General features: G+C 44.6%; 1 protein-coding gene across 1 annotated transcript; it reads right to left on the minus strand.

Annotated features, from left to right (window-relative positions):
• Nucleotides 1–3,198: 3,198 nt before the first annotated feature.
• Nucleotides 3,199–16,497, minus strand: LOC144105105 (rab-like protein 2A). The gene is made up of 8 exons (XM_077638288.1): nucleotides 16,170–16,497; nucleotides 13,723–13,752; nucleotides 12,238–12,317; nucleotides 11,399–11,478; nucleotides 10,645–10,756; nucleotides 8,147–8,244; nucleotides 6,505–6,588; nucleotides 3,199–3,475 (listed from the first exon to the last, which is right to left on the minus strand). Exons 1-8 carry the CDS (start codon nucleotides 16,310–16,312, stop codon nucleotides 3,401–3,403), a joined length of 702 nt encoding a protein of 233 aa, XP_077494414.1. The 5' UTR covers nucleotides 16,313–16,497; the 3' UTR covers nucleotides 3,199–3,400.
• Nucleotides 16,498–18,887: the final 2,390 nt, after the last annotated feature.

The raw sequence follows: 18,887 nt of genomic DNA on the forward strand, positions 1-18,887 counted from the left end.
GGTGGCCAGAGACGCTGGTGAAGGCGCATGCTTTGAGAATCTGGAGGTGGCTGTAGTATTTGGACTGAGGCAGCGTGGTGCAAATAGGCGGGTTATTGCGGTGAAGAGGAGTGGCCAGGATCGAGAGAACCTGTATTCATAGTGCTGCCGCTGTGGAGGCAGCTGCAACGGAAGAATGTCCGAGATGGCGGAGATGGTAGTAGTTGGCTGCGGTGGTGCAGCAGATGTGAATCAAAGTTTCGGGCGAATAGTGCCGCGTGCTAAGTCTTGCTGCAGTGTTCCAGCAGGAAGGCTATTGGGGGCTTGCACTATTGAGGAGCATTGGGAGAGAGCTGAATTCTAGATTTTAACCCGCAGGGACTGATTTTTTCGTAGAGCTGCAGAGCTGGCATGTGGTGGTTCTTGCCTTTTTCATGCTCTTGTGATTGAGGAGAGAAGCCGCAGCAAGGTGCTGCCACAAAACATTATCTATGCGTGTCAATATTCCTCTGGGCTTTTTTGCTTATTTGGTGGCGTTTTATCTCTGCACTTGCATGGAGCGGCCGTAAGCAAGAAAAATACATTTGGAAGTAAGGTCACGTTTCGTCGTGTGGTCTTTCCTGTCCCGTCGTGGTTCAGCCCTGTTTAGCAGTTGTGAACAACCAACTCGTCCAATAAGCGTCAACGAACGCACAAATGTTGACCAAGTTGATTGGTGATTTTGATTTTTTTTAAAGTAACTTCAGCACCTTTCCTTTATGTCAACTCAGAACAAAGCCCGCGGGATTAAAAAAAACAAAAAAACTTTGGAGACGTTTAAGCTCCACCTTAAGAGTGAAACGCTGTAGCTTTCCCTCGTTGTCAAGGTGTAAGAATATATCGTGCTCGTTGTCGAATCCCGTCGAACTAGATGGCACATCAGCATACATGGAAGGCGAAAACTCAGAAGAAAGCCCTGCACTCGTACCCAGCAAATCTGGACAAAAAGCATTTCTCAACAAGAAAGAGTGAATGAGCGCAGCTGTTTCATCTATTGTAAGATTTCACTATACGAATCAATATATCCGGAGGTTTCCCGTGGGCAGGCTTACATTTTTTTTCTGTCGTAAAAAACGTCCTCCATTGGTTTTTTATGGTAGTCTCAACAGCTCCATGTGAGCGATGGAAAAGCCTTAAAAGAAAGATTTTGCGACGCATTGGAAAGAGTAAACCATTACCTTCAATATTTCCCTAACAGTTCTTTCGAATACCAAAATTTTTGTGCAGGAATGGTGGATATGCGATCACGCTCCTACACACGTGTATCAGGAGCAAGAAAGCGCCCGCCATTATACCATCCACATGACGGCATCACTCCACGACTGTGGTTCCTCCAAGACGAACGGTGACGTCACACTCACAACATTCTTCGTGGCCTCCGCGAGCAATGAAATGCTAGCGCAAGGTTTTTCACCACGAACGACGCGACGACTACGCCGGCTTTTACTCCTCACAAGCTCCTAAACGCTTTTGCGTTAACATTGTAAAGTGACTGCTCTCCCGTGTCACTATGTTAGCACCCTCAGACCTGCCCCGAGTGAAAGAACACGCTGACGCAAAGCCGCAGTCAGCTGCAATAAAATCAACATGGCACTCGTCGCAGACATGGTTCCGCGATAAGCCTGGGCGATTCATTTTGTCAGAATCATTATGCAGCAGCAGGAGCACGACCACGCGGTCGCCATTTATGGAATAGGACAGATAATCTTGCACTCGAATCTTGTCGCGCCCAAGTGGCTGCATATTGATTCTAGGGAAGCGAAGAGCCCGTGCTCATCGCAGAATCATCGCTGTGACCGGTGGCCTGAATATTCGTCGCGGTTTGTGCAACCTTCTTTTTCCAGTCAGCGCACCTCTGGGAGCGTTGAAATGGGAATTGCGGGCGCAAAGTGACCAGTTTAAATCTCTTAGGGTTTATATTGAAGTAAAAGAAAGCAAACACACTATAATCGATAATATATTTTATAAAAAAACGAAGTAGTCAGCTTTTGCCTTGCGCTAGTAGTTTTCAATGAAAATTTCGTAATAAAGTTAACATTTAAAAATTTAATTATTTATCTGTTTTAATGACAAAATTTGAAGGCTTCAAAAATTATGCCTACGCTGCTTAGATGACCGCCTGCAGTAAATTAACCGTCATGGAGCACGTTTTATATTTTTAACGCTTGGCAGAAGTTAAGCTGAAGCGTCTCTTATATTCACACTTCCCTCATACACACATTGCCACTAATCATAGTCCTGGTTGTTCTTCGCTTCCCTTGCCCACTGTAGAATAACAGGACAGACAATCAGCGGATGATGAACGACAATAACAACCTCTCTTGCTTTTCAGTAAATATCCTTCTTTCTCTCTCTCTAAATTTTGTTACAAATAACTCCTTTTCGCTGTAGAATGTCTATCAAACATAGCGTAAAAGTGTCCTTTATAGTCGCGCCACTTTTTACTCCACAGCTGTTTCGTTGGCTTCATTGAGAACTCAGGCCACCAAGCTCTTGTCGCTTGTTTTGGCACGTCGACCTACACTACTTTGAGTTTGTATCAGTTATTCAACTTTATCCCCGAACCCCTCCGTCGGCCATTTTCCTCTTTATTCGCGTATCTATTACAAACTCTACTACGTCTTCTATACTTTCAGGCAGGCTTCTTGAGCATAGTACATGCTACCATTGAACGCTGCGTACTCCCCAGTTGACTCCTAACTTTCGAGCAGGCCAATGGTCACCCGTGCAGTACCAAATCATTATATCGTATGAAAGCCTTACTAGATTCACTACACAGAAATCTGACATTCAACTCAAGCATACTATTTTTTGCAGTGGTAGATTGTTCTGCAACTCTACTTCTGTAGACGGAATGTTTACATTTGTCTAATTGCATGGTAGATGAGGTCAGCACTGACTCGTAGAAGCGAAGGTAAAAGAAGTAAACTCAACTAATTGGTAAAAACTATTTAGAAGGTATTTTAAGCTAATCCTTATTAAGGTGGAAGGACAAGCGAGCCACATACGCATTTGTTTCCTAATTACATAATAAATATGGTTGGCCCGCTCTTTGAAAAAAAGAGCTTTCATTTCTTATGTTTCTAGCTCATCAAATCTCCGGAACAATGTACTGTTCTTAGCCAAGAAATCGAGTGAGAGAATGTAATACTAGCACAGAGGAGGTCTCGTTTCGTTGTTCGTCTTTATTCACAAATGCATAATATTTTATAATTATCCTAAGAAATACTGCATCTTCTTTACTTGGAGTCCAGTACACACAACTGGCGAATTGATGTACAGCACCGCACTCAAAGACACGCTAAAAAGATATCCGTATATACAGCTGAAAGGCAGCAAGCACCACCTCGAGCGTATGCTGTTTCGTAGCGCCACCTTCATCTCATGCCGGTTTGACAGACGTGCTTCCACAGGATGTTGAAGACGTGTCCTCGGTTTCGCCATCACTGCTGAACCCCTGTAATCAATGTCAAGGCTTATCAGGAAAAGCTTGAAGGAACATAATAATATAACGATTGTGCGAAACTATCATTCCGGCCACGGTATGCATTAGGAGCCGTAGTATATAGTAATTCTTTTCGTTTCCAATTCATTTTGTTTTCTCAGATTGGTCCCGGCCCCTAGTGACGTAGCCTGTGACGGTTGATGTCACGTTCGCAGTGGGAAAAAGGCGCCCATGATGCACGTGTCATAATACATCTACGCCCATGCCGCACGCGTGGGCTGGCGCCGACGCTGACCAGTTACTGTGAACGAGAACGCGTTTAAAACGCCTGACGAGCTGTATCACCGCTAATCGCGGCTTGAGAAAGAAGCTGTACGATAGTTGGGCGGTTAGGCGTTTTCTTAATGACGTTTAACGTCCCAAAGCGGCGCAGGCTATGAGGGACGCCGCAGTGGAGGGTTCCGGATAATTTGGGCCACCTGGGATTTTTTAGCGTGCACTGCCACCGCACCGTACACGGGCCTCTAGATTGTCCCCTTCATTGAAATGTGATCGCCGCGGCTTGGGTCAAACCCGCGTCTTGCGACGAAGTGGTGGCTTTACTTTTATTCTCAGATGTATCTTGTACATTTTCGTGTGTTCCTATCGGGCACTGCATATATTGTTTAATACTTCTTATTGGTGATACTTTTATTATTTATGCTTGCTTTCATTGCGTACTGCATAGATTGATTACTATACCACACAGGGTGTATGTCTTGATATTAGCTTCTGTAATTATTTTGCTTTCTAAACTGGCAGTCAGGACTGCTGCTTTAGAGGGGACGCGGCAAATAAAATGGATAATGTGGTCAAAAAACGTTTCTTTATTAATTAATTTTTTTCCCTAGACCTCTCCTCTTAATCTGCCTAGTGAAGAAAAATTATTGCGTGCGAGTGAGTGAGTGAAAAATATTTACTGAAAAAGACAAACTGAGGTTAGTTGGGTGGGCCCTCATTCCCGAAGCCCATATGCTGTTGCCACTGCTCTTTCCCGGTTGACCAGCCTCCCAGGCCTCAGTTGTTGAGTTATTGATTCTCAAACTATATGGATTGTTCTGGCACGCGCATACCATGTGATATAAGTTAGCCATTTCGCTGTAGAAAGCACAATGTGTATCGTACGAATTTGGAAGTCTGTTATTGCGAAGTATGCGGTACAAATTTAAAAAATGAAGCTTTTTTGATGGAATCGCGATTCTGATGGTAATGGTTCATCGCGAACTCCGCGGGTTTCCCGGCGACGAAGCACCACCATCTTAGTATTAGCATAAAAAGGTGGGGTCAGCAAAACATAGCTTTCGTTAGTGACAATGCAGCGTTGAGAGCTGTGTTGGCGATTTGAACGGTCGGCTTTGTGACGGGCTGCATCCGTTCGAGCCGGTATTTCTGGCACGTTATCAATAGTTCAGCTAGACCCCTGGCGTACCTTCCGTGCTGTAGCTGGTCATCGCACTACAGTTCTACTGCCGGGCCACATTTAAAACTGTCCCTGGAAACCAGAGGAATGTTACACAGCATACCGTGTGCCGAGTTGAGTAGCGCATCTGACAGCCAATCGCGTGCTCGCTCTGTGCTATGTTTTGTGGAGACTGGAGGGCATTTCTGGGGAAGGGCGTATTGCAAACGGGAGTCTGAGGAACTCCGGAGGCGTTGTTTAGCAGTGCGAACACCTGTGCCTGACGCATCATTGGCTGGCCCTTCGCCTCAGTGTCCGTACGCCTTCAGATACGATCCGGTGTTTCTAAGGGACGGCGCGGGTCACTCGTTCCGCGGAAAGGACAATCGCGGTCGGCGAATAACCATGGCTTTTCAATTGTGTTTAAGACTGCCACTTTGCTTATGCTTGCTTTTAAACCGGAAATGGTATCGCCTTCTGGGAAGTACAATTCGTTAGTTTGAGCGCGTGCAATGCGACGCGCTGAGCAGAAGAATGGGAGTTTTCATCGTTTGCCGCTGGGCCGCAAGGGTGAGAGAAATTTCGCACTGATGAAGAATAGAAGTCAGCAGGTATCACACCATAGTAACTTGAAAAAAAAACAGTCACAAAAGACAAGGGACAAGAGAAGGAGTGTTCACACCACAACGACTGGCCCGCATTTCAACCCTTCTGCATCACACCATATTTGAACGTCTGAATACATGTCCTACGTATACTTTACGTCAACGGCGGCTGTTGTTGCCATACGCGAAAGCGTTTCCGGCACGGCGGAGGTAGAGAGCTTAGGGACCCATTGTCGGAGGAAACCACTATAGGCGTTCATGGATCCGCACCAACCCTAAAATGTAGGAGCGCCTTTTTTCTCCACGCAACTGAGTGGATGTGGAGTGTCAAATCTAGGTGCGTTTGTGAATTTGGGTAAAAGTTCACGGAATTAAGATTGGTCTCTGCAACTTGTTGAATCTACTTCCTTTAGCCAGATAGCAACCTAAAACGCGGTAGATGTAATTAGGATGGACAACGGTAGCAGATATATCTCAATGTGACCACTTTACGATATGATTTCTTACGAACAGAGCATAAGCTCCCGCAAGAAAGCTGTACGCGTTTTTTGCCAAAATGCGAGAAGTATAGAAACGTCTTTTTTTTTTCGACTATTGCAGGACTTTTGAACAAATTATAGATTTACAATTTGTGAGTGTTGTTCAGCATTTTCATTTAGCTTTTCGGTCTTCGGCAGCAGGAAAAATACCACGGTAAAATGTAGGAAAACCAGAAGCCCTAGTAGGAAGTAACTTTAATCATATGCACTCCTATCTTTATATAAATTCTTAGTAACATTTCGAGCTGTATTCGCCACTGAAGGCGAGAACGTTTATTTCGAAATGCAGCTACAGAACAGCGGTATATAGCGCCCCGTTTATGGGGCATGTTACTTTCTAAGATTAGTAGAACCACAGAATGTAGCTATATCTGATGAGACTTCTGGGTTATTCCTCAGCATACCTGCAAGTCAAGCTTTTCGAAGGTACATCTTTCTTTGAACATTTAAGGCACATACCTCCAGTTCTTGCAGTACTTGGTCTACAAAGTCAGTAGGATTCTTGCGATAGCTGTAAGCAGCCGCAATTGCTTCTCGAAACACCTGCACAGAATGGCGAACGAAAGATTGAGTATGGCTTTAAGTCATCGCACTGACTTTCATTAGGCAACTACGCGTCATGTCCCATGGATAGCATTTCTTTCATGTCATGACGAGAACACGGTATTATTTGGTGACTACGTGTCATCCTAATATTCTGCCGTTTCCTAGCGGGAAAAATGTCTCCTGTGGCTATTATACTAAAAGAAAAAAAAATCAAATGTGCATGCGATGGTGTCACCATAGGGCCCTGCCACCGCATGTGCACTATGTACAGCTTGATGACAATAGACACCTTTAGCATGTCATGTAGCATGTTACCGCTAACGTAATACCGGGGCCCGCCCACCGTCATTGCGCATGCGCTGATTGGTCCTGATGCGGCAGGCGCATGCGCAGATGTCCTGCCGGGCATCTGGCGCCATCTGACGCCGTCAAGGCGATCTTTGCATGCGCATTTGCGACGCGAGGGCTCCCGGTACTCGGGTAACGGTACCGGTAGCACGGTGCACGGTAAATGGTATGCTAGAGGTGTCTAATAATACAGAAGTGCCTTGTGTACACTGTATTATGCTTTGTGTGCCCCGTGATTGACACGATGTGTCTACTGCTGTTGGTTGGCAAACGGCCGCCCTCTTGACAGTGTGCCTAAGCGTGCAGGGGCTGACGCATGACATGACGTAGTGCTTTTAGGACATTGGTGTAGAAAGCAATGCAAGCGCGGCGTGCTCGGGCGCCAGTACCAGTGTGTTGTCACGTGATGATCGAATCTACTGAATGGACTTCACTCGGTGAAAAAGTAGCGCCTTGTTATTTATTACGAAGTAGAACAGTCGGATGTTCATGATGATGCTCTATGACTTGCGTATCCACACCCGAGTTTTGACGGCAGTACTTGATGAAGTGGGTAACTAAAACTGACGTTTTAGAGTAGGCTAAAAATTAACTTCTTGAATGCAGGACACTCACATGAAGGGGTTTTCTTTCTCACCATACTCATTTTTCTACGCATTGTAAATGTTCCAAGAAAATTTCATGTATTCTTTTTTGAGACCTGCGTGTTTGCTCCATTTCATTTGCTGCTGTAGCTGAGTGAGCGAAGAACATAAATTTAGCTAGTTAGTTTAGTTACTTTACAGTGCAGCGGAAAAGCGAAGACAAGAGACGGAGTAAAGATGCTTTCAGCCTTAACTCTAATGTGTGGTTTTAATAAGCAAACACTTATTTTTAACCTATAGCAAAAAAATAAACATCACCCTACATATTTTTCGTCAAAATATCCTGCATTACTGGAAACATAGCCTCCAGGTGCACAAATGTTAATGTGGCGAGAGGAGAGAACTCACATGGGTGAGGTGGGTTGAGGAACAGGTCGCACCGTAACATCCTTACTCGCACGAAGCGCAAAAATGTCGCTTTTTTGGTCCACAGTATTACAGCACAAAGCATCAATGTTCAAACTTATCGTCAGTCTTCGTGGTTGTCAGCGCTTAGAACGTTAGTAAATTTGATTTTTCTTTACCTGTTTGGAGCACCTTCACCGCACCTTCACCTCACTCACCTTCACGACATTTGTGCCATCAGAGGCAGACACAAAATAGAAAGGCATTCCGTTTTTCCGGCCGAAGTTGAAGCTTTTTTGGACGACTGTTGTATCCGCTAGAACAGAAAGGTTGATGCGGCTTTAAGCAGGCTACATTCAAAAGAGCAAATAAATAAAACATGGAAAGAAACTGAATGAATAACGGTTGTGATGGCGGGTGAGTTCAAATTGGAACGCAAGAAATTCCTAAGCTAAGTGCATAAAGAACCAATGCTTGTTCTAGTATTCTCTAACCGGTTATTCTCTAACCGAGATCAAGCCTGAAGTGAATGCAGCAGTCAAATCGCTTGATAATACGTGGGAGCGTCTGACAAAGCCCAGCATACATTGCGAATGGCACAGAAGATACAGCCCTTTCTGTGCCGATTCATAACCTTTTTATGACAATAAGCGCATTACAGCGAAGTGCTATATCTCAATGAAGCTTGGCGATGATGAGGAAAGCGCATAACAAGAAGTTCATTAAGAATTTCAACACTTGGTATGTCTTTACAAGCTATCCATACCATTGAAACGCGGTGCCGTTTTGCATTGCGGCTATAATTGTACGCAGGTGGAATTGAAAAAAAAAACGAACAAATATCAGGTAAACATAAGGAAGTAGAAGGAAGTATGAGGAAGTAGAAGTAGTAGTAGTAGAGACTTGAAATCCATACGGTGCAACTATTTCGTATTGTATGAGTTTTGCAAGATTTGGAAAATGCGAAGCTTAGAAGCAAGACGCGAGTTTGAGAGTGTTCTACAAACCAAATTTTTCATGAAAAAAAGCAAGGAGTACTAAAGAATTAGGGTGTCAAGACAGGGTATGTACTAATAAAGGAACTGCAGTGATTATCTCATCATAATTACCCATTTTATCATATGAGGTACATGCTTCTTAGAAGTGTGTGAATATTCAAAAATTTGGAAGAAGGAATCGCACATCGCCCAATTTTATTAGCTGTAAAGAATATAACAGTACACGTACAAAACTTCTTGAAAAAAATTCCAATATTCTCTTAAATTGTCGAACAGTTGACAAATAACTGGCATGAAATACGAACGAGACACGCTGTAGTTGTCTTCGACTACGGTTTCAAAAAGAGTGGCCACACGACACAGAGCATGCTTCAGCATTCAATCTGTTCAAGACGGAGGGTTCAGATCTGTGTGTGATACGGTTAGTTTCATGCGGCGGCGTTCAGAACACTCTTCAGGCATGATTAGGCACGCATGTTACCTTAACTTCATGAAAATTTAAGACACCATGCCTTGTATATAACTCGCGCCCCTCTCATAGCTGAGATGTGGTGCTGGCTCTTTCTTGCCATCACTAAAAAAATGGTAATTTTCCTCGGCACGTGACTTGAAGGTCATAAGGCTAACGTGGTGACGTTGTGTTGCGTAATCCACTTGGAGATCAGTGTTGCGTCTTTTGACCGGTATACCTGCAACAGCCACACCTTTTGACAGCTATAAATGCATACCGCAGCGCCGCCAATTACGCTTCGCTGTATCGCACAATTATTCGTTGTGCGAAAATTTGGCGCATGTGCGACTAACCTTACAAATATTCGATTCGTGTTAGATTAGGTTAGCCTATGTTATTCGTATTCGATTCAGTAGCACAGCTGGATTATTCGTATTCGTTTCGATGATGAAAAAGCACTGTTTACGCAACCCTAGTATTTTTCCCGTCAGCACAACCATTGCCACTAACTTATCTTCCCAAATTTCGGGACACTACTTTTAAGATAGGAGAACCTTAACCTCCGTACACCTGTAGAAACAAAAGCATACACGCGCCTGCACTACACAGAGAATCCAAAACTATTGTGTAACTCAGTTATTTTATAAGCTCGCAATAAGGCAGAACGTTGACATACCTCACTTTCGTCATGTGAATGTAGCAGCACCCAGAGTTTCAAAGCAATCTTATGTGTGAAGATATTTGCGTTTGCAATATAATGTAATTTACCGGTTGAAAATTGCATGCTTCTAGCTGTCTGCAGGTAAACAGCTCTCTTCTTGCCTCAAAATTATGGTGGGAGTGTATTAGTAGGCGAAAAGAGTAAAAATTATCGAGATGCAGTACGATGCCTTGGTACCATTACTGGAAAAAAACTGCTATGCTCGATTGTGCACTTCCAAATTAGAGCTGTTTGTTAGGTCACGAAAACTGTAAATATACTAAAAACGGCCAGCTAAAATTTCGCCATGGCTCTCGGCAAATAAGCGTAGTCACAAGAACCTCGCGAACAAGGCTTACAAAATTATGCGCATGTTGCATTTAAAATGCACGCTCCTTAAATGCACATTTCTTCAGCAGCGTTCCGAACCATATCTCTGTACAAGCAAGTACAGAGGTATGCCTGCGAAGAAACCACTTCTTTTGCTACACAATGGGCACTCAGTGCTTACCTGGTGAAGTACTTTTCTATTCTGAACGTACTCGGCATTCATGAAGTGTTACTCACCGTCTATTTTGTTTGCGACGCAAAAGCATGGGATTCCCGGCCGGTGCTCCCGAAGCTCCTTGTGCCAGTTCGGAAGATTTTTGTAGGTAATCTTCCTCGTTACGTCGAAGACCTAATTAGGGAAGAAGAAAGCGAAAACCCATTTGAGTTAGCCGATGAAAAAGTATCAGCTTTAACAGCAACATATTAAAAATGTATTAGAACTATTTTAATGCCCAAAAATATTATCTTTAAGTTGTTGCTCACTATTGATACTGAACAATGCGCTAGGGATACCATTGATGGCAGAGTCAGCTTGCATAATTGATCACGCCGACAAGACTAAGCTCTACGAAGAACAGGCCTTGCAAAACAGAACTATAATCAGGCCAGAACCCTTGCCTGTGCCAGGAAGCAAGCCGATATTTCATGAGATCGTTAAATTTCAGAACAATGTTTTCTTTTTCTTGATTTAGCTGCAAAATTGCTGATCCGCGTTCGAGTTTGCAGTGCCCATGGAGCGTAAGCGCGATCGGAATAGCTGTAAAGACAACAGACTCTCGCACTTATGAAAAGGTAGTATAGTATTCTCTCGAAAATTCAATTAGTTCCCTCCAAGATTTAGCACTGAATTGTGCTGAAAATTCAGGAACAAAAAGCACTGCAGTTTTTCGCACCCACTCGCCCACATATTTTTTTTTCGTCCTGGAACGTGCAAACCAGGCAAGATTTTCTCAGGAGAAAAGTGATGGGAATGTTTACGAAGCCTCCTCACCAAAATACATGCGTCCGCTTGGTGGTAGTAGGATGGGTGAAGCGTCTTGAACCGTTCCTGCCCTGCTGTGTCCCAGAAGTCTACGAAAATGCAATCGAAACTTTAGCATAACAGAGTGCACAAGAGACGACATTCGCGAAAATCTCTGCGAATGCTAAGCAGCAAGAAAACAGTGTGAAAAGTGACACAATGCAATAATGCTTGCGCTGCCGTAAACGAATCGCATTGTTGCGCTCTTAGATAGCTAATCACGTGAGTATACACCGAAGCCCCACCCACGGCCGTCATCTCTAAACTGCTGCCATATCAGATAGTTTGCGTAAGTGGGATGTGATGCGCGACGGGGTTGTCAGTGGTCTATAAACCATCACCGAATTCTAGAAACAAAACCAATTCTGTTCTGCCGTGTTTACTTGATGCACCGACCTACAATTTTCGATTCAGACGCCTTAACATTGAGTGGCTATTCTAAGTAATCATTTTAAAGCAACGTTACTATGCAACATAGACTTCGGCTGCCACTGCACCTTTCGAATTAACACCAAACAATTTTTTGGAGGAAATATTTGCTAAATAGAAACTTGCAATGCACAAATTTAGTAACGTCTGAATTATTCTTTATTACATTATGTTCAAGACAGAAACGTGTCTTCAATCCCAAGACGTGAATAAGAAACATAAATTTGTCTAATACAATAATTTCTACATTCTGACAAAGATATATTGCTTTTGTGAAGCAGAGGAATTCGTACTCAACTCAACAAAAACACTACTTAGTTAGTGTACGCAAGCCGAAACCATCAATCATTTTTAATCTTTTGTCAATTAAACGTACTTACCTACTATAACGGGCTCGCCTTCGACTTTCGTCTTGTGCCGGTAAAGTGTAAGAGCGTATGTCGAAACTTGATGGGCCTTGCTGAACGACAAGCAGACATACCACAGTTAAGGACGCGTAATTACGGTTTTCATTCACCTCCACCTCACCAAGACCAACCAATACAAGGCTGAGATCCGAATCCTCACACTTTTCAAAGGCGCTCTCAGACTCCCATGTGACGTCAACATCTCCCCTGGTGGCTCCGGGCCTTCGCTGAAATTCGATATGCGGTCCTCTTCTACAAACGCACAAGCTAAGTCACTACCTCCGCGGGACGGGCCATTCTCCAACACATCGGGGATGCCCAAGTAACCAAAGCACTCTTCCTCACAGGAATACTACCTCCCGTCATCCGCACCAACCTTTACCCAAGCCCTATCTCTAGACACATGCACCATGAACTCCAAAAGGCCAGGAGACAAGTCCGACTCCGGCGTCCGCGCAGACAGTACTGGCCTGATTCTACCCCTGTCTACATTGACGTCGCCTGCAATACCGCTCACAGACATTCGCCTGTGTTGCTGTAGACAGCACCAACACTCCACTTCTGGCAGCCAGGCTTCTCTCCGAGCTAGAGACCTAACCGCCGCTGAAGGGATCGCCATCGCCCTCGCCATACAAATGAGGGTCATCCACTCGACAGCTCTCACATATTCAGACTATCAAGCCGCCGGTCGAGCGTATATAAGCGGCTGTGTCCCACGATAGGCGCTACGCATGCTGGGACACACTCCCCGTCAAGATCACGTCATCACCTGGGCCTCGGCCACGAAGGCTTTGATGTCAACGTCAGGGCGGACACCTTAGTTCGATAATATAGTCACCGAGCGGTGCCATCCCATCCTACCCATTGCCCCCTATCATCCCACTTCGCCACCCGGCTCCAAACCCAACGCCTTAATAGACGCTTTTACCCTCTCCCTCCTCTTCCCTTTCCTCTGAAGACTCCTGCCTTCTACGGCGTCTTCAATCTAACACCTATCCCAGCCTACACTATTTACATCGCTTGCACCCAACAATTTCGAAGACGAATGTCCGTGCTGCAGCGACACCCCAACCCTAAATAATATCACATGGAAATTTCCCCTAAAATCTCAGCATCTAAATCAGCGTAATGCGGCTCTGGAGCTGTGGAAAGTGAAGCTGACCAGCCCACGCCTCGACCATCAGGCAGCGCTGCTTCTTATCGCGAGAATATCGGCAGAAGCCTACGGGGTCCTGGGCTGAGGGCCCACCCACATGTGCTTCAGCCACCATTCTCTTCAATAAACGTTTACACACTCACTAAATCACTTATGTAAAAGCCAAGAGAAGCTGGAGGTGGCATTTTTTAATCGGCGATGGCTGTAGCGCTACAAATCATTAGATCCACGCGAAGCCCACGCGATCTGGGTCACAAAAATTATAATACAGAGAAGCGCGCCACAATTCTGTGAAAGGATACTAAGCGTCCAGCAGAAACCTTTCCACAAGCCTGAAATGGAAAAAAAAAGAGTGTGATCGAACATGTCCATAAATGTTTGCATGAAAATTAATTGAAAAGGTAATGCGCTGCATAGTGAGATCTTAGAACTACAGAGCACGCATTGTAAGAGTTCCTCTTTTAAGTATTCGCAAACGTTTTCGAAGCCTGCGAAATACTTGCATGACCCCCTGTGAGATTTACGAAAGGGTTTACTATCAAACTTGCAAAGCAATAGCAGTAGCACACAGGGCTTTAGCACAATCGCTGCCTTTGTCTTCGTACGCGCCCCGACACTTCCCTTTACATCGTTTTGAAAATTAACTATTGGCATTATTATTTTACTCTCGTTTGTTTACTTCACTTCTAAACACTTGAACTTAAGAGCTGGCGCCATGTAGAGTGGCGACGCTCCGAATTTAAATGCTTACTTAAATAGATGTGTCAATGCAATTTCATGTGCTGGCACTGCTCCCCCGGTAAGTTGATCACGAGCTCAGTCTTCCATTACAAATAACGTTAACGTAATAAATATTACTTTGAAGCTTTACGTTCTAATGCGCTGTTATTTGTGGCACCCGCCCTGCCACGAATATTCTAGTTAATCTCTTGATTGTTCGTTAATTCCAGCAGGTTTTGGTCATTCCGTTCACTATGAGCTCGATAGACCGATGCGCCATAGTCACCTAAAGAGTGGCACCGAGGCTAGAGAAAGCAAACACCACCAAAAGCCAGGGAAAACATTTAACTGGTGGGCTGCGATCATTGCAATGACCTCTTTAAAACAGCATGCAGAAGCCTTTGTTCTTAACAGGGCCTTTGTCAGGTAAAATTTACACTATCCATTATATATTTAGTACAATGATGTGTTCACATCACATTTCAAACATTACTGAATGCTATCATATTTGCACAAAGTAATGTTTTTCATTATATATTCAGTAAAATATTGTTCGCATCACATTTCAAGCAGTACTTAACGTTTTCATGTTTGCATATATTCGACAAGATGCGTTCTTTCATTGAAGCGATATCGAGAAAGAATAAAGAGTTCTAAGAAAGCACAGTTCTGAGAAATAATCACTGCGTATAAGCGACCCAGAACAAATGGGTCAATGGCACCATTTCCGACGTCTGGGAAGAGGTTAATGGCACCATGGAAAGAGCTCAAGATCAAACAAAGAATCCGGAGATTGACTCACGCGAAGCCTGTCTGCCAAGTGTCTTTTTCGGAAACCACCGGAAGCCTTCGATCGCCAAACGATTGTCGAGGGGTGTTGATGACTGTGCCGCGTTTATTATAAGGCGAGGATACACCGAAATATTGTGCCCAGAAAAGCTGATACATGTACACAGTCAATTAGCGATTGCTGAAACAAGTTATTCTTGCGAAGTTGCCCGAGGCAGGCTGGTGAGGGAACTTCTCAAAACAAATAATCAATAGGCCGAGGTTTCTTTGAGGCTATTTGAAAGAGATGCGACTCCGAAAGTCATAACACTTGTGTTTCGTATACCGGGCTTCGAGTTGGCTGTGGTTCTTCGATTAAGTAGGCAGTGAGCTACACGGAGCTGTATAAGCTGCCTATAGCGCGGAAAAAAAGTAGTGTCCCGGCTGAATTAAGTGTCGCCAGGAGAAAAGGCGTTATATTTGAATTGATATAGAAACACAATTTTAGGTGTCGCTCTGTCGACTCTGCGGGTTGTGTTTAGTTGAAGTGAGTCATCTTTCAAAAGAATCACTGCAGAATTTCCCCAATGTTCAGCCTCTCTGTCATAGATTTGATCAGCACAGTCTTCGATGGCAGATTACGTTTGCCTGATGTGATATGTTCTACCGAAATGCTAAAAACTAGCGCGCAAAAAAAAAAAAAGCTAGGGCACTCCACTCGTGAGCAGTAGTAGGCTGCCGGTTCAAAAAAGCATTTCCAGAAGTTTGAAGCGCATTCGAAGCACCGCGCCATAAAATGGCCTTGTTTATCAAAAAAAACATTCAAAGACTAGGTAATAAAAGAAAGCTGACTTTTAAGCGTTCAAGTCACCTGCTCAAACAGCGCTCTTTACGTTTTTGAATTTAGCATATGCCGTGCGGCATGAAAATAAACGTGTTCATGCAAAACGCACATATTGTTACACCTGACTTATCTGGCATTTGCAGGGCTAGAGAGAGAAAATTAACATATTTTAGTGGATCCTAACCACATACAATGCATTTCCCTGCAGATTTTTCAGGTTTAATTAACGTTTATCGCCAGGACGTAAAACAAACGTGCATTTGACTATATGTTTCGCACCTTTGTTACCAAACGCACGGAGTGCCAAATATGAGCTAAGCGTAAAGCCTAATTACCACAGGCATGATTGAGAACAGGGTGTCGTCAGTGTTCGAAGATAGGTATACAGTTAGAGATTGCAAAGCAGCAATGACTCACTTGGATTTTCCCACAGCACTGTCCCCAAGGCAGATAACCTTCAGCTTCAAAAACCCCTCCGTGTCATCCTCAGCGCAGCTGTCAGCGGCGCCGTGGCTCACGCCGTCATCCGCACCACCCGCGTGCATTGCTCCGCCGGCCATTTTCCGAGATTGGCACGCAAACTGCCACGACGCCGACGGGGCCCGGCTGCACTCGCGCCGCGCAAACAATCAATGATGGACAAGGAATAACGCCGAACGGTAGGCTATAGAGACGCCAAACGAGAAAATATTAAAGCGGCAGGGCAGCGTGCAGTGGTGCATGGAGCGGCGTGGCCCCTCATCGACTGGCGCTATGGCAACGTCCGGCGCGTGTCGGCGCCGGTGGGTCGGCGGGTGACATCTGGTGAATGCGAGGGTAACTAATCTTCCGGTCGTCGGGACACATCGGAGGGGCCGCACTTCACGACACGCATTGTCTGCTCAAGAATTGAGTTGAAGACGTTTGCACAATTGATTAGAACATCAGTTCGTGGCGCTTTCTAAGAGGCCGCTATGAAGGAGGCCCTTGCCCCATATTTCACAGCTGCATTTCAAGTGAGGCAATCGCGTGAGGGGCTTGTGATTCAGATATCTGTGCTTCAGCGGGTGAAGACAGGTGCTTAAAAAAAAATCAACCTGGCCTTCGTAGCTTTACCAGAGCAGGAGAGTTCAATGCTAATTTATTTATTTATTTATTTATTCAGCATACCCCTAAAGGCCTTCCTTCGAGGGTATTACTAGGGGGGGGGGGGGGGGGGGGTCCGTGTAAAAAATCTCAAAGAACAACATTAATGCGCAAAGGAACAATAAACAGGCTAGGTATAACATAAAAAAATAATTAAGCACCAGAGAATAAAAAAAACAAGGCTATAAAACAATATAATACAAATTATAGGTTTAAAGAAAAATATTAGGCATAACGGAGATGTAAAGTACTACAGTGTACATATTAGGCACGGAAAGAAGCAGAAGTAATCACAAAAGTATACCAAATTCGTGTTAAGGGTATGACCATGTACTACATCTTGCTGATGATGTCTGAAACACGTTGTTTACTGGGTTTCTAGCTGTCTGTCGACTCGTATATTCACTTATATCTACTAGAACAGCTTATTATGCGAATGGAGGAAGCTGAAAAATATCGCGGATGCTTGCAACGGCGAAACAAAATCTAGACAATCTGTGGCAAAACAAAGAATAAACATCCAGTTCAAATCAGATCTTTGCCGGAGGGATGCAAACTGTGGGACCGTTGTCAGTCGAACTTAGTCATTACTGAGCCTGTTCTTGTCAGTTACTTTTTTTGGAGGAAACAAATACTTTGAGCAGTTACTGATCGGCTGAAATGGAACATTGCTAACTCACGATTTTTCTAGTACCATATCCTATGCCAGTGAAATTATTTCAGAATGGTGGCTTTGCGGTTACCTGCAGTTAATTTAAGTAAAAGCTAAGGTGAAAGTATTTGTTTTATTGGCGGTAAGCTGGTTCTTGCTAAGAAATAGAAAACACTGCCATTTATAGAAGGTAAAATAAACTTAACAGCCTTTTTTTTCTGTGAAATCTTTCCATTATAACTGTCATGTTTTAAAAAGCGGCCCCACCTAATAGAGAGTTATGGCAAATCGTTACCGTATAACGGTTAGAGCTCTCGATTCCGGTGAAACGAAATGCGCCGCCGCGCACCGTAAATTTAATGAGGGCGATCGGCGGAGCAAGTTTCAGCCTACAGAATAACGTACCGTGGTAAAATATGTGGAATATGGATGGAGGCGTGCCCAGGTGGAGGTAGTTAGAAGTAATAATAAATCAGACACCGCCCTAAAACGCGGACAATAATACCATGCACGCGAATTTTCTTTTTTTTTCTGTGCGGAAGTATCATTGCAAAAGCTCTGAGCCAAAAAATGTAGTGGCACGCACCACGGTAACCCGCTCCATGCGACTAATGAGGATTAAAACAAGAACAGGGCGAATCTTGACTTTGCACACCCACTCCCCAGCCAAAGTGTAGCGGCTGCAGCCCCTATAGTAACTCTACGTCTGCAACGACCTGGTAGTAGGCGAGTATTTGGACTGCACTGCACGGCGCAGATACTTCGCCCGTACCTCATCTCTTGACCACCAAGCTGTAGTGCACGGCTAGAAACCCTGCGACAGATCCGGAGGACATATACCACTCCCGATATTAAATTAACCACAGAAGAAGCCATATTATGGATGTGAATATAGACAAGCACTTTGCCTAACCAGTACTTGTACAGCCTCATCCCCCCTTCTACATACAACCCCACCTGAACTTGGTGCTGCAGTCAGCCCATGCTATTCCACATTTCGTGGAGTTGCATGAGAAAACCATCCCACCTAATAACACCACAGGCTTCATACGAGCAGCAGTCGCCGCTGTGGCTGAGTGGTTATGGCGCTCGACTGCTGGCCCGAAAGACGCGGGTTCGATCCCGGCCGCGGAGGTCGAATTTCGATGGAGGCCAAATTCTAGAGGCCCGTGTACTGTGCGATGAAGTGCACGTTAAAGAACCCCAGGTGGTCGAAATTTCAAGAGTCCTTCACTACGGCGTCCTTCATAGCCTGAGTCGCTTTGGGACGTTAAACCCCCATAAACCAAACCAAACCAAACCAACCATACGAGAAGGACGAACGTGATAACCATCCGACGGGTCCAAGCAACAGCGGG

The sequence above is a fragment of the Amblyomma americanum genome, chromosome 9 (genome assembly GCF_052857255.1).
Source record: "Amblyomma americanum isolate KBUSLIRL-KWMA chromosome 9, ASM5285725v1, whole genome shotgun sequence".
NCBI classification, from domain to species: domain Eukaryota; kingdom Metazoa; phylum Arthropoda; class Arachnida; order Ixodida; family Ixodidae; genus Amblyomma; species Amblyomma americanum.

What these genes read in the sequence shown, in the direction of transcription:
- LOC144105105 (XM_077638288.1), bottom strand. Translation starts at nt 16,312, where the DNA reads ATGGCCGGCGGAGCAATGCACGCGGGTGGTGCGGATGACGGCGTGAGC. An exon ending in AGGTTTCTGCTGGACGCTTA is followed by an intron (nt 12,318 to 13,722) that starts GTATCCTTTCAC and finishes CTTGTCGTTCAG; the next exon opens with CAAGGCCCATCAAGTTTCGA. An exon ending in AAGCGGACGCATGTATTTTG is followed by an intron (nt 10,757 to 11,398) that starts GTGAGGAGGCTT and finishes TTCCCTAATTAG; the next exon opens with GTCTTCGACGTAACGAGGAA.